The 18,898-nt window shown below is 50.6% G+C and overlaps 1 protein-coding gene across 1 annotated transcript in view; it reads right to left on the reverse strand.

The window, feature by feature from the left end:
- ITGAM (integrin subunit alpha M) overlaps nt 1-18,898 on the reverse strand; it is a 33,835-nt gene that overhangs the window by 2,968 nt on the left and 11,969 nt on the right. Inside the window, exons 6-24 of the mRNA XM_004706010.2 lie at nt 18,713-18,843; nt 18,192-18,337; nt 16,553-16,706; nt 15,490-15,640; nt 14,883-14,956; nt 14,624-14,753; nt 14,200-14,342; nt 9,137-9,277; nt 8,830-9,039; nt 7,255-7,385; nt 6,993-7,156; nt 3,849-4,003; nt 3,620-3,751; nt 3,375-3,448; nt 2,515-2,656; nt 2,296-2,418; nt 1,690-1,769; nt 745-828; nt 343-418 (exon numbers count right to left, since the gene is read on the reverse strand). Of these exons, the coding sequence (XP_004706067.1) occupies nt 343-418; nt 745-828; nt 1,690-1,769; nt 2,296-2,418; nt 2,515-2,656; nt 3,375-3,448; nt 3,620-3,751; nt 3,849-4,003; nt 6,993-7,156; nt 7,255-7,385; nt 8,830-9,039; nt 9,137-9,277; nt 14,200-14,342; nt 14,624-14,753; nt 14,883-14,956; nt 15,490-15,640; nt 16,553-16,706; nt 18,192-18,337; nt 18,713-18,843 (2,441 nt within the window). The remainder of the gene's footprint in view (nt 1-342; nt 419-744; nt 829-1,689; nt 1,770-2,295; nt 2,419-2,514; nt 2,657-3,374; nt 3,449-3,619; nt 3,752-3,848; nt 4,004-6,992; nt 7,157-7,254; nt 7,386-8,829; nt 9,040-9,136; nt 9,278-14,199; nt 14,343-14,623; nt 14,754-14,882; nt 14,957-15,489; nt 15,641-16,552; nt 16,707-18,191; nt 18,338-18,712; nt 18,844-18,898) is intronic.

Raw genomic sequence — 18,898 nt, forward strand, 5'->3', positions numbered from 1 at the left:
CCACTGGATCCAAAGACTTTCTACCCACTGGCCCGTGATCATCCTGCATTTGGCTTCATTGCATGTGTTTCGTGAGTCTGAAGAGGACTTTATAGATTGATGTCAGACATATGGGCTAATATGGGACTTAAGGACTTGATCTGGACTGGGCTGGGAGATTTTCTCCATGGTCAATTGCTCTCGTGTATAAGCCTCTTTCTTATACACATATGGGTGTCCATGGATTTGTTTCTCTAGTCTACCCGGACTAACACCTGTCCTCTCATGACCTCTTCAAGCCCATCACGTTCCTTTTCCTGCCCAGCCTCCTCCTCAGGCCCCCCGGCGTCTCCTGCTCCCCACCTGATATTGATGCTCCATAACCCGGCTGGTCTTGTTGGAGGCTGTGAAGTTGAGATACTTGGTAGAGTTCTCATGGCTAATGGCAGAGAGAAGGGATATGGACAGGAGTCAGCAGAGCATCAGGGTTGCCCCGGAAGGCATCTTGGGCTGAGCATGTGATAGGTCAACAGGCATATGGGTAAGGCAGCCCTGATGGGTATAGGCGAGATGGTGTGACAGGGCAATGAAATTTGGCTACCGTGTGTGCCTATTTGGGCCAGTCTCACACACACAACATATGAAGATATACACAGGCACGCATCTATACATGCACATACATACACACACACACACACACACACACACGGAGATACACAATTGCCTGTGTCCAGTCCAATCGGGAAAAGTAAGCTAACGCGACACCTTGTGACCACCAGGTAGACAGCATATTTCACCGGCAGTTGCAGCTGGAACTCCGTTTTGCTGGTCTTGGGCATGTTGTTCTCACTGAAGGGAAAGAGCGAGCCGAGCTCTGGTCAGCTCTTGAGAGCTGAGACTCAGCCTTTCCTCCCCACTGTTTCTCTTTGCCCAACTCCATGAGATCACCAACTCCGGTCATCACGGAATCCTCACCTCACTGTTCTCAAACTCCTCCCCTCGACGTAGCCTGGGCCCACCCCCATGGGTATGGCTGTCTGCAGGAGGCTTCTCTTCGCTGATCCCAAGATTCACAACTGCTCCTGTTCCAATCCCCCAAGTGATCTTTCCAGCAGCCCGATGTGATCACGTCACACCACAGATTAAACTGTCAACTGCCCTGACGTCACCCACCCGTCTTTTACGGCATATGTGGCAGCCCACCTCCCCAGCCCATGTTGAACCGCCACCAGCTCCCGAGACCCGACACTATTTGCTTAGACCACACCGAGCTGCCATTCCTTGGACACATCCTCCCAACCTCCAAGTCCTGCCTGGTACCGGGATCCTTCTCCCGACCTCTCGTTCCCCGTCAGTTCATGCCTTTGCTTGGCTAACCCACAGCCGGAATCTTCAGGAGTCGTCTCTGAACGCCAAGAGGAGTGACATCCCCCATCGAGTCACCCACTTCCTACGATGTTACGATGACCAAGCCTCTTGTCAGTGTTCGCCACTGACGTGTAACCACGTCTGTCCTGCCCAGGACTGTCTCTCCAGCACTGGGCATAACACCTGGCACATTGAGGGTGCCCCGTGGATATGTCATGAGTTAAAGGGAAGCTCGGTGTGTGTATGGGGTGGGGTCGGGGGGCGGGGAATGGGCAAAGAGCCAACCTGGACAAAGGGCCTTCAGAGGGGAGCACACTTGGGGGGGACTGGGCCCCCGCATACCTGGTCACGTTGGCCTTGAGGAGCAATTGATTTCCAAGAGCAGCATCCGAGTCCACGCCAAATGTGATATCAAAGGTGACCTGGGGTTGGAGAGAGATGAGGTAGCAACAAGAATAGGAACAACCATATGAACGAATAGCCACCAAGCGCCGAACTGGAGCGTCTACACCATGGACTAGCTTGCGTCAGTTCAAAAGAAAGACGTGACCACCCCTGCTACGATGTGGTCAAACATGATTCTCAAGTGAAAACCGTTCGTCACCAAAGCCTGCCTCCTGTGCGATCCCAATTCCATGGAATGACAGAAAGAATCTATATTCCCCGGAGGTGTGGGCAAGGCTAGGAGGGTTGGAGGGGTGAGGGCTCTCTGATGGCCTAAAACTGTTCTCCAATGAATGCTGACAACGAATGCACAACTGTGTGTAGACAGGAGGCCGTTGCCCTGTGCACGCTCCAGTAGTGACTGGTACATTATGTGATGGAGAAGACCGCGCTGATTATCCCAATAAAACTGTCTTTGTGAAAAAAATCGACGAAGAAGAATCCGATCCATTTCAGGAGCAGACAAAGGAGGAAAGAAAAGGAAGCCGCGGGAGGTGTTCTGACCTCAGAGTTGTCTGGGAAGATGGGGTGGTGGACGCTGCAGTTGCAGCTCTTCAGTGTCTCAGGCCCTCCCGAGGGGGGCCTGGGGTCACAGAACAGTCCCCAGGACCGCTTGGAGTGCTGGTTCTGAAAAGCAAGGGAGAGAGACACGATCGCGTCAAGCACCGGTTGCGGGGGTGCGAAAAGCAAATGTCGGGTAGAACTTGAGGCTGCGTCAACTACCTGGACTACTGAGACTCTCTGATAGGACAAGCCAGCAGGGTAGAAGAAGGCAACCTGAGTCCCGTAGGAGTCCTCACCCTGATTTCTCACGGTCACCGTCACATGGAGGTCCTGGGGGCCACCCACCAGCAGTGTGTCCAAGCTGTCAGAGGAACAAGATAGGCCATGTGGTCGTTACATCATCTGTGGTCAATTGGAGACTTGAGAGTGAAGGGGTGGCGTCTAGCCTGTCAATCAGGTTGCAGCTTGATGACCTCATTTGGAGGCGCCATGGAGATAAATAGCTCCCTGGAAGCGGGACACATACTCACTCCCTGGGAGACATCCCTGCTGACAAGATACATGGAACTAGCTTAGAGCCCTGGAGCTGAAGAAGCCGCGTGGAGACCCCTGACAGCGCTGAGATGCTTACACTGCCACTGGTTCCACAAGACTTCCCACCCACTGGCCTGTGATCTTCCTGCGTTTGGCGTCATTGCGTGTGTTCCGTGAGTCCGAAGAAGACTTTATAGACTGGTATCGGACATGTGGACTTGATCTGGACTGGGCTGAGATGTCTTCTCCATATTCAATTGCTCGTGTAGATAAAGCTCTTTCTGATACACATATGAGTGTCTCTGAATTTGTTTCTCTAGTCCACTGGACTAACCCAACCATGACGTGCTGTGGCCAACATGCTTTGGTGGAAAGGTGATGTGGAGACACGAAGAAAGAGGACGGTGGGCGGGATAGCGCCACGGGATTGACGCCCACAACCGCGTCCCAAGGAACTGCCTTAGGCCAGGGTCCCTGGAAGGCCAGGAGAGAGTCGATCCCAGCGGTGCCGGCTTAAGAGAACGCGATGCGGCAAAGAAACTCACGTCCCAAAGCTGAGGGTGATGCTCAGGTCATCCTGGCAGACGCTGTCGTTACCGCAATTCTTCTCAAAGGGGAGCTGCAAAGAAAGCACAAGCTAGAAGCGAGGAATGGACACAAGGAACGACAGGGGAAACAAGAAGATGGACTCGTAACATAAATTCTACGAAACGAAGTCACGAAGCGAATGTCCGCCACCTTGTCTCTGGCCTCCCCCGTGTTCCTGCCGGGTTCCAACTCCGGCACTCACCATGGCTGTGAAGAGTCTCTGAGCATCCACAGCCAACACTGGCCGAAGGTTCCCGAAAGAGGTTGAGGGCTTCCCCACCAGAGAGAAGTTGAGTTGCAGAGTGATGGGGGCCACTGAGTCTTTTACACAATTCTGAGAGACAAGGAGGGTCTTGGGAACTGCCCTCCTCAGCTTCCCAAACCCACCCGGGGCTTGGAGGACCCGAGGGTCCGATCACGCGCCTGCTCACCGGTAACAGTAGCTTTAGGGTCTCACAGCTCTGTGCCAATGTCAAGTCCTGTGCTTGTTGAAGTGCCCTGTTCTTCGTCTGGAGGAAGATGGCCCGGGGGGTTGTCCGCCTGGAGTCCAGAGCCAGGTCATACGTGATGGTGCTCTGAATCTCTCCTGAAGGGGCAGAGTAGCATGGGGTGACCAGACCAAGCTTTAAAGGCAAACAGACAGGGGTAGGAGCCCCAATCGCCTTGCTCCCCAGCTGTGTGACTTTGAGTCCATTGTCCGACTGTTCTGAGTCTCGAGTGTTGTCGTTGGGAGCATCGAGCCGGTTCTGACTCAGGGAGACCCTAGGAGCAACCGAGGATCGACGGCACAGCTGGGTCCTGTCCTCATGTGTCAGCCGGACGGCAGCCACACAGTCCGGCCAGCTCATCAAGGGCCTGCCTCCTTTCTTGCCACCCCACTAGTTTACCAAGCAAACCTGACCACCCGATTAGAAGAGATCCGTGGTTGTGCCATGCCAAAGAAAAGTTATCTAACAGCATGGGAACGTGTTCCAACAATCTCATTAATAACACAATCATTCCTGATGTCAGAAGGATCTTGGCTGAAAGTAGAGAGAGGCAGAAAGATGTTGACCTTCGATGGACTGTGTTAAGGTATTTGACCATGGGGGGTCATAATATATGCTAGAGAACATGGCAAACCATGGGAATTCCAGACCCGTCCATTGTGCTCATGCCGAAGACCACAAGGCAGTCATTGAAACAGGACACAGGGACAGTCCATGCGTGAGCTCAGGAAGGGTTGCTTCAGAGTTGTGCGTTTTCAACAACCATACTGCCGTCATTCTTCAATCTGCAGGCCATGCAGTCCATCTGAGAGGCTGCGCTCTGTGTACATTGGACGCAGCAGAATTGGAGGAAGCCGCATGAGCAGCTTTCCATCAGCAGATGGGGATCGTGGCTCGCTGAAAGCACTTGCTGATAAGAGATCAAAGACTGAGGGAATCCAGGACAGATGATCCCTTCAGGACTATTGGTGAGAGTGGCGATACCGGGAGGGTGGAAGGAAGGCGAGGTAGAAAGGGGGAACCGATTACAAGGATCTACATATAACCTCCTCCCTGGGGACGGACAACAGAAAAGTGGTGAAGGGAGACGTCAGGTAGTGTAAGATCTGATAAAATAATAATAATTTATAAATTATTAAAGGATCATGAGGGAGAGGGAAGCTGGCTGGGAGGGGGGAAAATGAGGAGCTGATGCCAAGGGTTTAAGTGAAGCGCAAATGTTTTGAGAATGATGAGGGCAACGGATGTACAAATGTGCTTTACACAATGGATGTATGTTTGGATTGTGATAAGACTTGTATGAGCCCCCAATAAAGTGATTTTTTTAAAAGAGAGAGAGATCAAAGACTGAAGTCTTCGTATTCAATCATACCTCAATATAAAGAAATGTAAAATCCTCACAGTGGGATCAATAAGCAACATCATAATAAATAAGAAAAGATTGAAGTTGTGCAGGGTTTCGTTGTCCTTGGATCTGCAATCAATGACCACTAATGCTGCCATCAAAAAAACAAATGGTGTGTGGCATTGGGCACATCTGCTACAAAAGGCCTCTTATTATTGTTCCCTAGCAAAGACAAGACCTCAAAGACGAAGGTACATCTGACCCAAGTCATCGTACTTTCCATCACCCCGTAGGCACGCAAAAGAGCCCTGGTGACACAATGGATGACCCACTGGGTGCCAACCCCAAGGTCAGACGCTCTACACCAGTCGCGCTGTGGAAGGAAAATGCGGCTTTCTGCTCCAGCCAAGAGTTACAGCCTTGGTGACCCAAAAGGACAGCTCTACTCTGTCCTGTCCAGATACAAGTCCATGGCAACGCGTGGTCCATAAACGAGATGATGAAGCCAACGACCTGCCTAGAGCATTTCAGAGGACCCGCAAGTCAACGAAGGGTTATAAAGAAGTGCACAAAGACCCCACGTTAGAACACCAAAAGGAAAGACCATGCTCCACCTAGCTCAAGCTGAAAGAACGGAAGAAGGAAAAATCAAGCCTCGAGTTGTAATCTTGAAGAATTCGATGGGCAAAAGATTGAACGGTGCAAGAAGCATCAACAGAAGAAAGACCACTGGCTAAATGAACGATGCTATCAATAGAATTGCCCTATGCCCCTAGTGGTGATTTATAATGTTCCCTGAAAAAATAATAATGATGTCTCTAAAGTGAACTAGGGACATAGATGATATGTATATGGATTTTGAGCTCTCACGAAGAGATCACTGAAGATATGGGTGCGACAGCAGAGTGTGGTGAAGAAATCAAATGGTGCCCGGCTATCAGAAAGTATAGTGTCTAGAGCCTTAAAGACTTGCCTTAGCACAGCAGTCATCTAAGGGAGGTGTCCGTTGAGACCATACGGAAGAAGCACAGCAGCCTGTGTGATCCAAGGATGATGAGTACTAAAATCCAAGACAGGAAGAGGAACGGCACTAGAGCTTAAAACCTGAGCAAGACGCCGGATGGTGCACTTGGAAAGTGCCGGGCTGTTAACCCACAAAGTTACCTCTCTCTCACCCACTGGAAATTTGCTAAATTCTTGGTTCAACTTTTAAGTTTTCCAACTAATGTTTTTGACTGAATTTCTTGTCCTGAGCCTGCCTGGCTTGACAGAAGTCTCCTAAGTAGATTTGGAGGGTTCCCTCTCTGTAACGTCCTATTCTCTGTGACTTTCTTTGTAGTACTGACATTTCTATCCCTCCCATCAAGCATCCAGCCAATAGGGACGCAGGACGGAGTTTGGCTGATTGTGATAAAAGGTGTGTCCGAATGAATTATTAACTTCGCTCTCATCTAACGATCAACTCAGCTTCCTCTCAAATCCCACCTCAAAGAGAAAGCCTGACTGGTGCACAAGTATGGCCTCTTTGCTTCTCTGGAGAACGCGGAGGAGGGAGGGTTACACGCTCACTGCTTTGGTGGGGTTTTCTGGGCCTCCACACCCCACAGGAAATAGCCTGCTCACAAAAACCAAACTTGGAGAGCGGTGGTGAAACCCTCTGAGGACTAATCTCTGGACTGTCAGAAGGCTGAACACACGCGAATGCCATTTTACCTCCTGAGCCTTAACCTTCCACACCTCACCTCTTCCCAATCGGTCTCCTGTGCGTTTGTGAACTTGGAAGCAGATTTTGACCTCCCCGGCAGTCTGGTTGCTCACCACCTGCTCCCGACATTCAAAGGCATTCCTTGCCACTTCCCTGGGGGTGAACTCCATGGTCACCATGACCCTCAAGACTGGCTGGGACCTGCAGGGAGACCAGAGACCCCAGAGGCCTTCAGACAGCAAAAAAACAAAACAAACCCTCCTTCAATAGAGAACAGTGTGTTTCAAAGGGAGTCTCACCTGAGCAGTAGCATAGAGCCCTTGGCCCCCACTGCTAAATCCATTAGTCCATCCATGGTCATGTCCTGGCCCCCGCTCAGTGATTGACCAAAATACTGGAGCCCGGGAGAGAGCTGGGAGCCTGCAATCCGCTGAAGAAAAAAAAAAATTTTAAGGAGAGAAAGGGCATTGGGGGTGGGAGGTGGGAGAGAGATGGATGTGATTCGGCCATCCATGGTGACCTGGCCAATTGATTCTCAGGCCTTCATTCAAGTGTCACCTCCCACAATTTCCAAAGGAATCGGGGGACGATTTACTGTATATTACAATCTTCAGCTGATACCCCAAAGTCCCATCGATTACCTGGATTTTCCGGGAAAAACAAAACAACCCATGTCTAACAGGAAAGAGAAGGAACAGAGTAGATACTTTTTGGTGCATATGAATTTCATGGACGTGGTTAGAATCATACAAACACTGAATATTGTTCCAACCTCCGATAAATAGAGTAAAGGAGACAGGAGGGTGGAGAAACGGAAGGGGCGCTAACGTGTGATAAGAGGGGAACTGAGAGGCGCAGAGGAGGAATTGGCTCGATGGCACTGAGGCTGGTGTTCAGTGTGAGAGGGAGCCGTTAGAGAGAGACCCTGCTGTGTGGACCAGGCTACACGGAGACAGCCCACCAGGATGGCCTACGTCATTTGTAGACTCGGTGCAAAAGAATAAAGCAAAGCCCCTGATTCAAAAAGGACTGAGAAGTTCAAGATGGGAACAGCAGAGCATTCTCCGGAGAGCAGAGTCCTGGGCAGCTGCACCAGTGGCCGCCCATGCAGCGCTCCGTCTAGTAAGGTGACCAACCATTGGGACCTCACTGAAAGAGGGCCTTCTGGTGATCAAAACCCGGATAACTCACTGCCTGGAGTCCATTCCGACAGAGTGACCACATAGGACAGAGGAGAACTGCCCCTGTGGGGTTCCGAGACGGTCACTCCTTATGGGTTTCCACTGCTGACCTGATGGTTAGCCCCCCAACTTGTAACCACTATGCCACCGGGGCTGGTCTGCAAACCCACAATGGGCCCAGCCAAATCCCTGCTCAGTTTCCACCCAGAATTTTAATTGGAAAGGAATTCATGACACCCCAACACATCCAGTTTGCCATGTATCATTTCTTTACCCCTCATCAACAATGGCGAGGTGGCAAACCACCCCCAGCCAGGGGCGTCCTCCATGGTGGAGAGAATGAACTCCAAACTCACCGCCATCAAGTGGATTCCGACTCATAGCAGCCCTGTAGGACAGGGTAGAGCTGCCCCTGTGCGTTTCTGAAACTGTAATTCATTACAGAAGTAGAAAGCCCCATCCTTGTCCCACGGAATAACTGGTGGTTTTGAACTGCTGACTTTATGGTTAGCAGTCCAATGCGTAACCACTGCACCACTAGGGTTTCTTGAACAGTGGCTAGAAGAGAGTTCCTTCTGAAGACTCTTAAAAGGAGTCTGGAATGACTGATCTAGCCACTGTTGGGATGTTGTCTCAGAAAGGGCAGATTATTGAAACAGCTCTTGCTGTGACAAAGATAGGTATAGGTCTCACCTGGCTGTGGGAAGGGCTGATGCCGTCCACTGATGTCCCATGAAACAGGTAGACTGCACCCCGGTTCTCCTCCTCCCCGGGTGCCCCGATGGCCACATCTGTCACCTTGTCCCCATTCAGATCCCCCAACACTGTCAGAGCTGCCCCAAAGCGGCCCCAAGGATGCCCCTGCTCCCCGCTGAGAATAGCCTGGCACTGCCATTTCCCTCTCTGCAAGACAAAACAGATGCCAGGCTCCAGTTGGGGCAACCCCTTCACCCTACACCTAGAACCCACCCAGCTCCCAAAGACCCTTTCAGTCACTCACCCCCTTCGGCAAGGGGCAGACCGACACCTGGCCCCCCCGAGTCGGCTCGTAGTAATAGGGGGCGCCAATGAGGACCAGGTCAGTGTTGCCATCTCTGTCCATATCCACAGAGCAGAGCGAGGCCCCGAAGTAGGAACCGATCTGAAAGAGATGGAACCAGGATCACAAATGCTCACCTTCTGAAGGAAAATCGCACCTGCTGGGGAAAGCCCTCAGGACCCGATGTTCTAATTCAAGTTAAATTCCCGTTTGAAGGTGCTGCCAGCTACCGGAGCATATTATAGAGCCAATGGAGTGGTCAGGTTGCTCCCCAAATGGTCTTCCAGGAGGATTATTAAAGCAGCAAGGGAGAAATCTGATCAGATGATACAGAGAGATGTCTGGGAGGATGACTGGTTACTCTCTCAATCAATCTGGAGTCTTTCGACCAATACCAAACCAAAGGCACTGCATCAGTCAGTTGCGGCTCATTGCAATCCTATGAAACAGAGTTGAATTGCCCCCTGTGGGTTTCCACGACGAGACTCTTTACAGGGGCAGAAAGGCCCACCTTCCTCCCTCGGAGCACCCGTGGGTTCAAACTGCTCACCTGAGGGTGGCAGCCCAGCTCGTCACCCACTGCCTTTGATCTTCCATATAAATGTTCAGAGCCATTTGTTGACGCTATAAAATATCCATCTAGGAATTTGATTCTGAGTTAAACCTATAGATCAACGTGGAGAAAATGGACGTCTCCACAATATTGAGTCTTCCCAATCCCGGGCAACAATGTGTCTCTCTATTCTTTTAGGTCTTGACTGTGTCTCACCAGTAGTTTGTGGTTTTAATCACACAGCAATTGCACATGTTTTGATAGATTGACCCCTAAGTATTTTATGGGTTCTGGTGTTACTGCAAATGGGACCGTTTTATATAAATCTGTGGTGGTTTGTTGCTAGTTCAGAAACATAACTGATTTTTACATATTGATCTTGTACCCTGAAAACTTCGTAAAATAACTTATCAGTTATAGGAACTTTTGTAGAACCTCTGAACTTTTTATATAGTCAGGCCTTCTGCTTCTTTCTCGTCCTCCTCCTCCTCCTCCTTGTCTTACTGCAGAGGTTAGATCTTCCAGCACAATACTGAACAGAAACTCAAAGTAGACATTCTTGCGTTGCTTCTGGTTTTAGGACAAAAGTATTCCGTTTCACTATTAAGTGTGATGTTAGTTGTAGGGCTTTTGGGGGTTCTTTTAAATGCTCTTTGTCTAGTTGAGGGAATTCCTACTTTGCTACAAGTTTTGCTTTATCCTGAAAAGATGTATCGTGTCCAATTATGTTCTGTATCTGTTAAGATGATCAGACTTTATCTTCTTCTCTAGTCTTTTGCTATAGAGACACATTGGTGGGGCAGTGAGTTACATGCGGGCAGCTAACCCCAAGGTCAGTAGTTTGAACCCATCAGCTGCTCTGTAAGAGAGAGACGAGGCTCTGTGCTCCCATAAAGAGTTACAGCCTTGGAGAAACCCACAGGGCTGTTTACGCTGCCCTGCAGGGTCACTTTAAGTGGAACCGACTGAATGATGTGAATTTGGGTTTGGGAATCTGCTGCTATGGTGAATAAAATTTTTTTCAAAATAGTTTTGTTTTATTGGTCACCCAAGGTAACATTGGTCAACTTTGTTTCTTTTTCTTTTTTTAGAGCTTTTTTAGAGCTTACATAATGTGCTGATGTTATTAAGTGCAGTCGAGTGTATGTTTAATTCACAGCAACCCCATGTGGTGGAGTAAAACCGCCTTACTGGGTTTTGTAGACCATTCTGTTTGCCTAAGCAGCACAGCAGATCTTTCCCACAGAGCCCACTGGTGGGTTCAAACCAAGCGCTTGCCCAGGGCTCCTTATATGACATAGGATTCGTTATTTTTAAAAAGACAATTCCGTACTTTTTCATCTTTTCACAACGCTCTGCTACGACTATGAACACCTGGTACCAGAGTACATCCATCACCTCAAAACGACACCTTCCTTTGACTAGCAGTCCACCCTATTGCTCCTGGAAACCACGAATCTATTTTGGGTTTCTGATGTCTACCTTACTTACGTATTTACTGATGAAGCTCAAAGATTGCTTAGCTAGTTACTGACGAAGGTCAGTCTTCAATATAAAGTACATTTCAACCTACAGGAAACAGAAATCCTCACAACTGGGCCTGTAAGCCACATCACGAGATGCCGAGGTGGTCAGGGGTTTCATTTGCCGTTTCATTGCCCACAATCAGCACCCACGGAAGTCAAGAAATCAAATGGGCAGAGGAGGGAACGCTAGAACTGACTGCAAGGAGGCTTATATAACTCTTAAAAACGAGCTTTAACTATGGAAGTGTCTGACATGTAAATTCTATATCGCGAAAACCACTAAAAGAGAAAAAGACACAAAGTTGACCGATGTTACCGTGGGTGAAAGAGGAAGAGGTTTTGCTTAGAGGACACAGTTTATGTTCATGGCGGGGGGATCATTTGAAAAAGGGCGTCGATTGTGATTGTACAACACAGAGAGTATAATCAATGGCACCGAATCATACATGCAGAACTCGTGGAATCGGAGAGTGTTTAATTGCGTATATGTTTGCCACAACTGAAAAATAATTACCCTGACAGCAATAAGCACCAGGAAGGATAAAACGTCTTAAAATTGATTGCGGTAATGACTCTACAGCTCTTCTTGATAGGATCGAACCCTTGAACTATACGTATGTGGAAGACGTGCCAGTAGGACTGTTTTAAGAAAAGAGATCAAATGGCGTATTGCACTGGGTAACCGTCAGAAGACCTCCTGAAAGCGTTAACCAGCGAAGATGTCACGTTGCAGATGCAGGTGGCCCTGGCCCAAGCCACAGTATGCTCCTGCCTCACCTAGAGGCACAAGTCGAACAACGACCAAGGGAAGCCAGAGAGGAGTCGGTGCCTTTGAAGCATGGTCGTGGGGAAGAACGTCCACGTGCTGGGACCACCAGGAGAACAAGCAAGTTCATGGGGGAAGAAGTCCAGCCAGGAGACCCTTCGAAGTGAAGATGGCGAGACTCTGTCTCGAGGAGGAGCCAGTCCCTGGAGAAGGACGCCATGTTGGTAAGGTGGAGGGTCAGCGAAGAGGAGGAGGACCCTCAAGGCGTTAGCTCGGCACGGGGGCTCCAGCAATGGGCTTCACCATAGCGATGGTTCCGAGGATGGTGACGGACGGAGCAAATGTTTGACTCTGTGGAACGCGACCATCACTAAGAGTTGGCACTGAACTCGATCGCACCAGATGGCTGTGACAGCATTGCCTATTCTGGACATTGTATACACAGTGGTACGGATGCAATCACACAGGGTAGAGCCTTCTGGGGCTGGTTTCTTTCCCTTGTTCTTCTTCCGCTTAGGAAGATGTGGCTGTGTTGCATCTGTCTCATAGCCTGTGCCAGCGCTTCATTCTGTTTACTGCCAAACACTGCATCCCAGGTATACGAGGGGTACCCCCCCAAAAAAGTGGCATTCTTTTTTCAAAGCTATATATTTACTTTGTTAAAAAACAAAACAACCTTATCACCTTCAAAGTATTCCCCATGACACTTAATACATTCGTCGTATCTGTGATTCCATTCTTGGGAACGTTGTTCAAGTTCATCTGTTTGGATGGCTGACAGCACCTCCCTCGTTTGTTTGTTTGTTTGTTTGTTTGTTTGTTTTCTTTGCCTCACTATGTTTTCATGTCCCTCTTCAGTCACGGAAACAAAAAGAAGTCACACTGAGCGAGGTCAGGTGAGTCAGGTATGTGGGGCAAGAGAGGCATGCTGTTTTTTGCAAAAACAAAAAAAACAAACTGGTGCACTGAGATGGCGGCATGAACAGGTACATTGTCGTGATAGCAAAAACCAGACTTGATCAAGATTTGTGTGAGGGAACTATGTCAGCTATCCCCAGCTGCATGCACACACACAAAACAAACTGGTAGCATCAAACCCATACTGGCCTTCCTGTAATTCTCTGACACATTCCCCCCCACCCCCTCCTCCTATCTATCGGGCATTGGTGCCATTAATGGGCTGGGTGTGCTGATGAAACCTAGGGGAAGAGCCTGTGAGGAATTTGACTGTTTGCAGAGCATTGGGATCAGCTGCTCCTGGGTGGGGACAAACTGGCTTCATCGACATCTGATGCCTTAATTGCTACTGCGGAGAATCACCCAAAGAGCTGTGGTGGGGACAGTTCCATTTCAGGAATCCAGGGGGGATTCTGGAATAAAGCTTTTGCCTCACACACCAGCCTACACACCAGGCAGGACCGGGCCGCTTGTGCAAGGATGCACAACGTCAAAATATTGAGCAGCTCAGGTTGACCCAGAGGTTTTGCCGCAGCCTCTCTGAGAGCACCTGAAGTCTCTCGTCCGACCTCATTGCTATGAAATCCTGTGCAAGTCCCACGTGTTCTGCAGGCAGTACCAGCGTCCCTATGGCAGGGGGAGCATCTCAGGGAAGCGACTGCTTCTTTGCAGACACGGAAACATTTCACTATGTTAATAGCTAAGGTAACGAGGCGGTAGTGGTGTTGTTCGGTGCCATAGATTCGGAACCTACCCACGGCGACTCTCTGCACCACAGACCAGAACACTGCCCGGTGCTGCGCCGTCCTCTCAATTGTCCCTGTGCCCAAGGGCTCAGCCCTTTGTGGCGGCCACGGTGTCAGTCCAGCTCCGGGAGGGCCTCCCTCTTTTCGCTGTCTCTCCACTTTACCGAGCGTCATATCCTACCCCAGGGACTGGTCTCGCCAATACACTGGTTGGATACCAGCTCTGGGGACAGATAGACTGGCCTAGAGCTCTGTGTGAGCCAAGGGCTGTTGCTGATTGTTGCCAGAAAAGCTAAGGAAACAGCATCCACCAGTGTGAAGTGGAGCCTCGGCCTCTCCAGCTCAAAGCCTTCTCTGCGAGCTTTTTGACGGCGCTCTGGCCGCCGGGCATGGTACGTTACAACTGTGCCGTCCATCCTGGGAGCCCTCCACCCCGGGGCCTCCGCACATCCATGCCTCATGCACTCTGCACTCACCTGACTCCCCTTGATCATGGTGCTGTTCGCCCAGGTGCCAGCAGTGCGCTTGAACATCACCACCAGGCCAGTGTGCTGATGTCTAGGCGCCCCCAGAACCAGACTCTCGATCTGATTTTGCGAGATGACGCCCATGGCGTAACCTGAAGACGGGGATCTAAGTAGAGAAGGGCTTTCCCTCCCAGACCCTGCCCCCTCTCCATCAGGTAGGCTCACCCCCCATGTGGGAACAGTGAGGTAGTCCCATGCTTGGTGCATTGAGAGGTTTCTGGTACCCACACTACGTTCCTCTTCAGTGATGTTCCTCATGAAGAGGAGGCTTGGACGTCTTTGCCTTTCAAAGTGTCCCAAGGGCTTCTGAAAGACTTCGTGACATGCCCCCACAGAATCTGAGCCACCCCACACCCTGCCCTTCCTGCCTTACCCAAGTAAGCGTCGTTCATGTCTGAATCCACCCTGGTGGTGTTGATGAAGGTGTCTTTGCCGTCTAACGTTCGCAAGAAACTTCCACCAGCCCAGTCGTAACTCCCCACAGCACCCAGCAAGGGTCCATTCTGGGGGGACGGTCAGAGCAGAAGTCGTGAGGAAGGAGGAGATACCGCTGCTGGGGCCTCCCGGCGCAGAGAATCCCTGACCCCCTGGCCTCTTCTCTGCCCCTCACAGCTTCCTGGGGGACCACTCACGGAGGTGATGGCGGCACTGAAGCCTTCCTGAGACATCTCCAATTCAAATGAGCTGCTGCTTCCGTTCTGAGTACCTGAGGGGGAAACAGATCACAGACTCAAATCCCGGTGGGCGCCAAGCCAGAGAGACTCCGTGCGGGAATTGGGTTGAACCCGAAAAGACGCATCCCTGTCAAAGGAGTGGCTGCTGCTTCGGCGCTAGGTCAGAAATGCAAGTTGTCCACGACCATGTCCCGTTCTTACCGTCCTTTCTTTGTCAAAGATTGACTGAGCGCCTTCCATGGACTGGGCATGGAGGAGGCAGCAGGGAGCCCAAGAGGCCAGTGCTGGTACCACATCTAAATGTCTACACCGTCATTGTGGGACCTGGCTCAGCCCACGGCCAAGCTTTGCCACAGTTAGAGATAGACAGATCTAGCTTCTTCGATTTCAAAGGAATTGACCGAGGGAGACTAGGATGCTGGGATCTGGAGGAACTGAAAGGAGACTTGGGGTGGAGAGAGTCGGGATGCCAAGGATTGAGAGGGTTGGGTTTCTGGCGGGACAGGAGCGTTTGGGGGAGGGGCTGCCTCTGGACTTGCCCGGAGAACACAGAGGCCTGACTCACCCTCAATGGCAAAGATCTTTTCTTGCAGCTGATTCTGAATCGTCTTCAGGGCTTCAAAGTTATTCACCCGGAACACATGCTCAGAAGAGGGCATGGACGCGATGGTGTTCAGTTCTTTGTGGGATTGCTCGTTGTTGAAGGCATCTCCCACCTGTTAGCAAGGAGGAGAGGCCAAATAAGAGACTGTCTGAAGCATCCTTTGCCAAGTGAGGATATGGACCAGAAGGTCCCTAGGACAGGTCACTTCCCTGCGTCACAAGAGCACTGTCCCAAAGAAGCAGTGACAGGCTGAGACTCCGTCTTTGGACCATGGACTGTGGCATTTCGGGTGCAGGGTCGACCTCCCCCAGGAAGAAGTGGAGTCTTTTTCTTGGCACAAAGGTGTCTCTGCCTCCCAACCCCAGGTACCCATGACGATGCCTTTTTCTAATTCACAGAAGGTGCTGTTGGCAGTGCGGTGAGTCTAAAGACCCCCCACCCTTGCATCAGGCCTGTAGCCAAGCCCTTTGGCCCAAGCTTTGTTGCGTCTTTCTAAGAACGGTGGGGTAGACTGCCCGGGTCCTCCTCTCTGCAAGCAGTCATGGGGCTGGCTTTAGTGATGGGACAGGGTCAGCGGGGGCTGTCAAATGTGGTGCCAGCAGAGGGTTGGAAAGGCAGTTGCCTGTTTCCGCTCATGCCTTTGGTCCTTGCCTTTGCCAGGGAGACACATTCAGGATAGTTGTCTCCGCTCCCAAAGTCACTCCAGTGCCACAGACAGAGTTGGCGACCCCCAACCAAGACCAACAGAGCTGCCTGCCTGCCTGCAGCTGAGTACAGATACCTAACTGGAACCAGCCGAGACCAGAAAGGCTGACCAGCTGACTTTTCGGCTAATAGATTGTTTTTAGCCAGTGAATCGTAGACAATTGTTTACACTGCAGGAACACTTTGACAATAGAGAACAGATCCAGGTGTGGATGGGCTAGCAGTGACCCTTGTCCTGCTTTGGTGCGAGGAAGATGGACAAATGGAAGGGAGGAAGTAGCCAATCAGAAACTCTCCCTCCAGCGGCCGGTCATCCTACCCCAATGACGTAGCGTATGACTCCTTCTTGGTCTGCCTCGGGGATGACATCTTTGTAATCCAAGGGGTCGCCGTACTTCTCCCCATCCGTGATGACAACCAGGATCTTCAGGGCATTCTTCCGGGCTCCGCTGTTCCTGTGAAACAGCTCCTTTCTGCCCAGGAAAGAGGAGGGACAAAATCAAACGCAAGCAGACCAAGATTCTCTGAATGCTCAGGAGGACACACCAGTCAGATCAAGGTCGCAGACAGAGCTGGACTTCTCTAGGGAGGCCTGGGTGTCCAGTGAGACTGACGTTGGAGTGTGGCCGCCCAAGACTTGAAAGGGGAGGAGCAGCGAGTAGGGAAGAGGAACTGCACGGCAGCCTCCTGGCCTTTCTGTCCTTGCAGAGTTTGATCTTCCGCAGGCTACATATTATTACGTTAAAATTCTTAAAAATGGAAATGAAATGTATATACTCGTGTATAAGTCGAGCTTTTTCAGCACATTTTTTAAATCAATTTTTAAAAAATAATTTTACTGGGGGCTCGTACGGCTCCTATCACAATCCATCCATACATCCATTGTGTCAACCACATTTGTACGTTGGTTGCCATCGTCAGTCACAAAACATTTTCTTTCTACTTACGCCCTTGGTATCAGCTCCTTATTTTTCCCCTCCCTCCCCGCCACACCTCCCACATGAACCCTTGATAACATATTTATTATTATGTCATGTCTTACACTGCCAGTGTCTCCCTTCACCCACTTTTCTGTTGTCCGTCTCCCAGGGAGGGGGTTCTATGTAGATCCTTGTGATCGGGTCCCCCTTTCTACCCCACCTTTGCCTTACCCTCCTGGTACCACTATTCTCATGATTGGTCCTGAGGGGTTTATCTATCCTGGATTCCCTGTGTTTCCAGTTCTTATCTGTAACCGTGTACCTCCTCTGGTCTAGCAGATTTGTAAGGTAGAATTGGGATCACGATAGTGGGGGGTGGGGGGAAGCATTCAAGAACTAGAAGAAAATTGTATGTTTCATCAGTGCTATACTGCAGCACATTTTTAATGCTGAAAAGCCCCCCCCCACCCAGTTGTTGGTGGTAAAATTAGGAGCCTCAGCTTATACTCGCGCGTGTATAGTATATACTATATAGTATGCAGTGTATACGGTACTTGAGTATGTAGTATATACGGTATGCCCACATCGAGCCTCTGCTGGACACTGCCACTCCTCTCCAGCTCATCTCCCTGGACCGTTGTCCCCACCTCCACTATCAACGACGCAGAGAGAGAGAGATCAGAAGGTGCTCCGAAACACAGACGTGGAGATGTCTCCCCACTGCTTAGCACCTTCGATGACGCCCCACAGACTAAGACACAGAACGCCAAAATGTTGGATCGTCTTTAGTGACCTGGCCTCAACCCACCTTTCGAGCCCTCCTCCAGCACCTTCTCCACCCTGTCTCCCCTGCCTCTCCATGTGGCGTTTGGTGAACCTTTCACGCACAGTCCCCCCTCCACACTTTGCCTCCCGTCTTTCCCTCCGTCAGAGACCTCCTCTGCCCCACCCCCATCTGGACAACTCCCCTCGTCTTTCAAAGCCCGGCGAAACTGCCCATGGCCTCCCTCCATCCGAAGCAAGGAGGGAGATCCTTACACCACTTTTCGGATCCCCGTGGCTGTATGTGTCTTCCCGAGCAGCTGTCGGATTGGCATCACCAGCGATCTTGGGTTCGGGTTTCGCTTGAAATCGTTGAAGGTAAAATGGGTGCGGAAGTCCTCGGAGTACTGCATCAAGGAGAACTGGGGAGGGAAGGCAGCTGGCGTTACAAGGAGCAGATGCCTCTCCATTCCTTTGGACATCTCCAAACCCAAGAACAGATGTGGTTCACCCAGCCAGCCTCCAAATGCCTTCTCGGTACGTCCCCTCGACCCCTCTGCCTCACCAGGATGGAGATCTGCCCAATAGCTCCCACATCTCAGCGATAGAACTCACCCAGAAAGGACAGAAAGGTGTCATTGCCCAAGCCACCCCCTATTCATTCAGGACTGCCTTCACATGGAGCTGAAAATCATGCTCAGGCAGCATCCAGAGAAGCACGAAGGAGAGAAAGAGACTCAGGAAAGAAAACCATGCTTGAGGGCAACTGAAGGAGGAGCGAGCCCATTGGCCCTCACCAAGGTTTTAGATGTTTGGAATTGACCCATCACCGTGGAGACAAACTGCTTCATCCGCTGAAAGTCTCTTGGGTTGATGCTACCGGAACCATCAATCAAGAAGGCGATATCACTCTCCTGTTGAGGACATTCTTGAGAAGAAGAAAGAGAATATTAATCGAGTAGCTCAATAATTACAGGCTCAAC

The sequence above is a fragment of the Echinops telfairi genome, unplaced genomic scaffold, assembly GCF_000313985.2.
Source record: "Echinops telfairi isolate 266 unplaced genomic scaffold, ASM31398v2 ScPeMD7_5;HRSCAF=22, whole genome shotgun sequence".
Taxonomy (NCBI): Eukaryota; Metazoa; Chordata; class Mammalia; order Afrosoricida; family Tenrecidae; genus Echinops; species Echinops telfairi.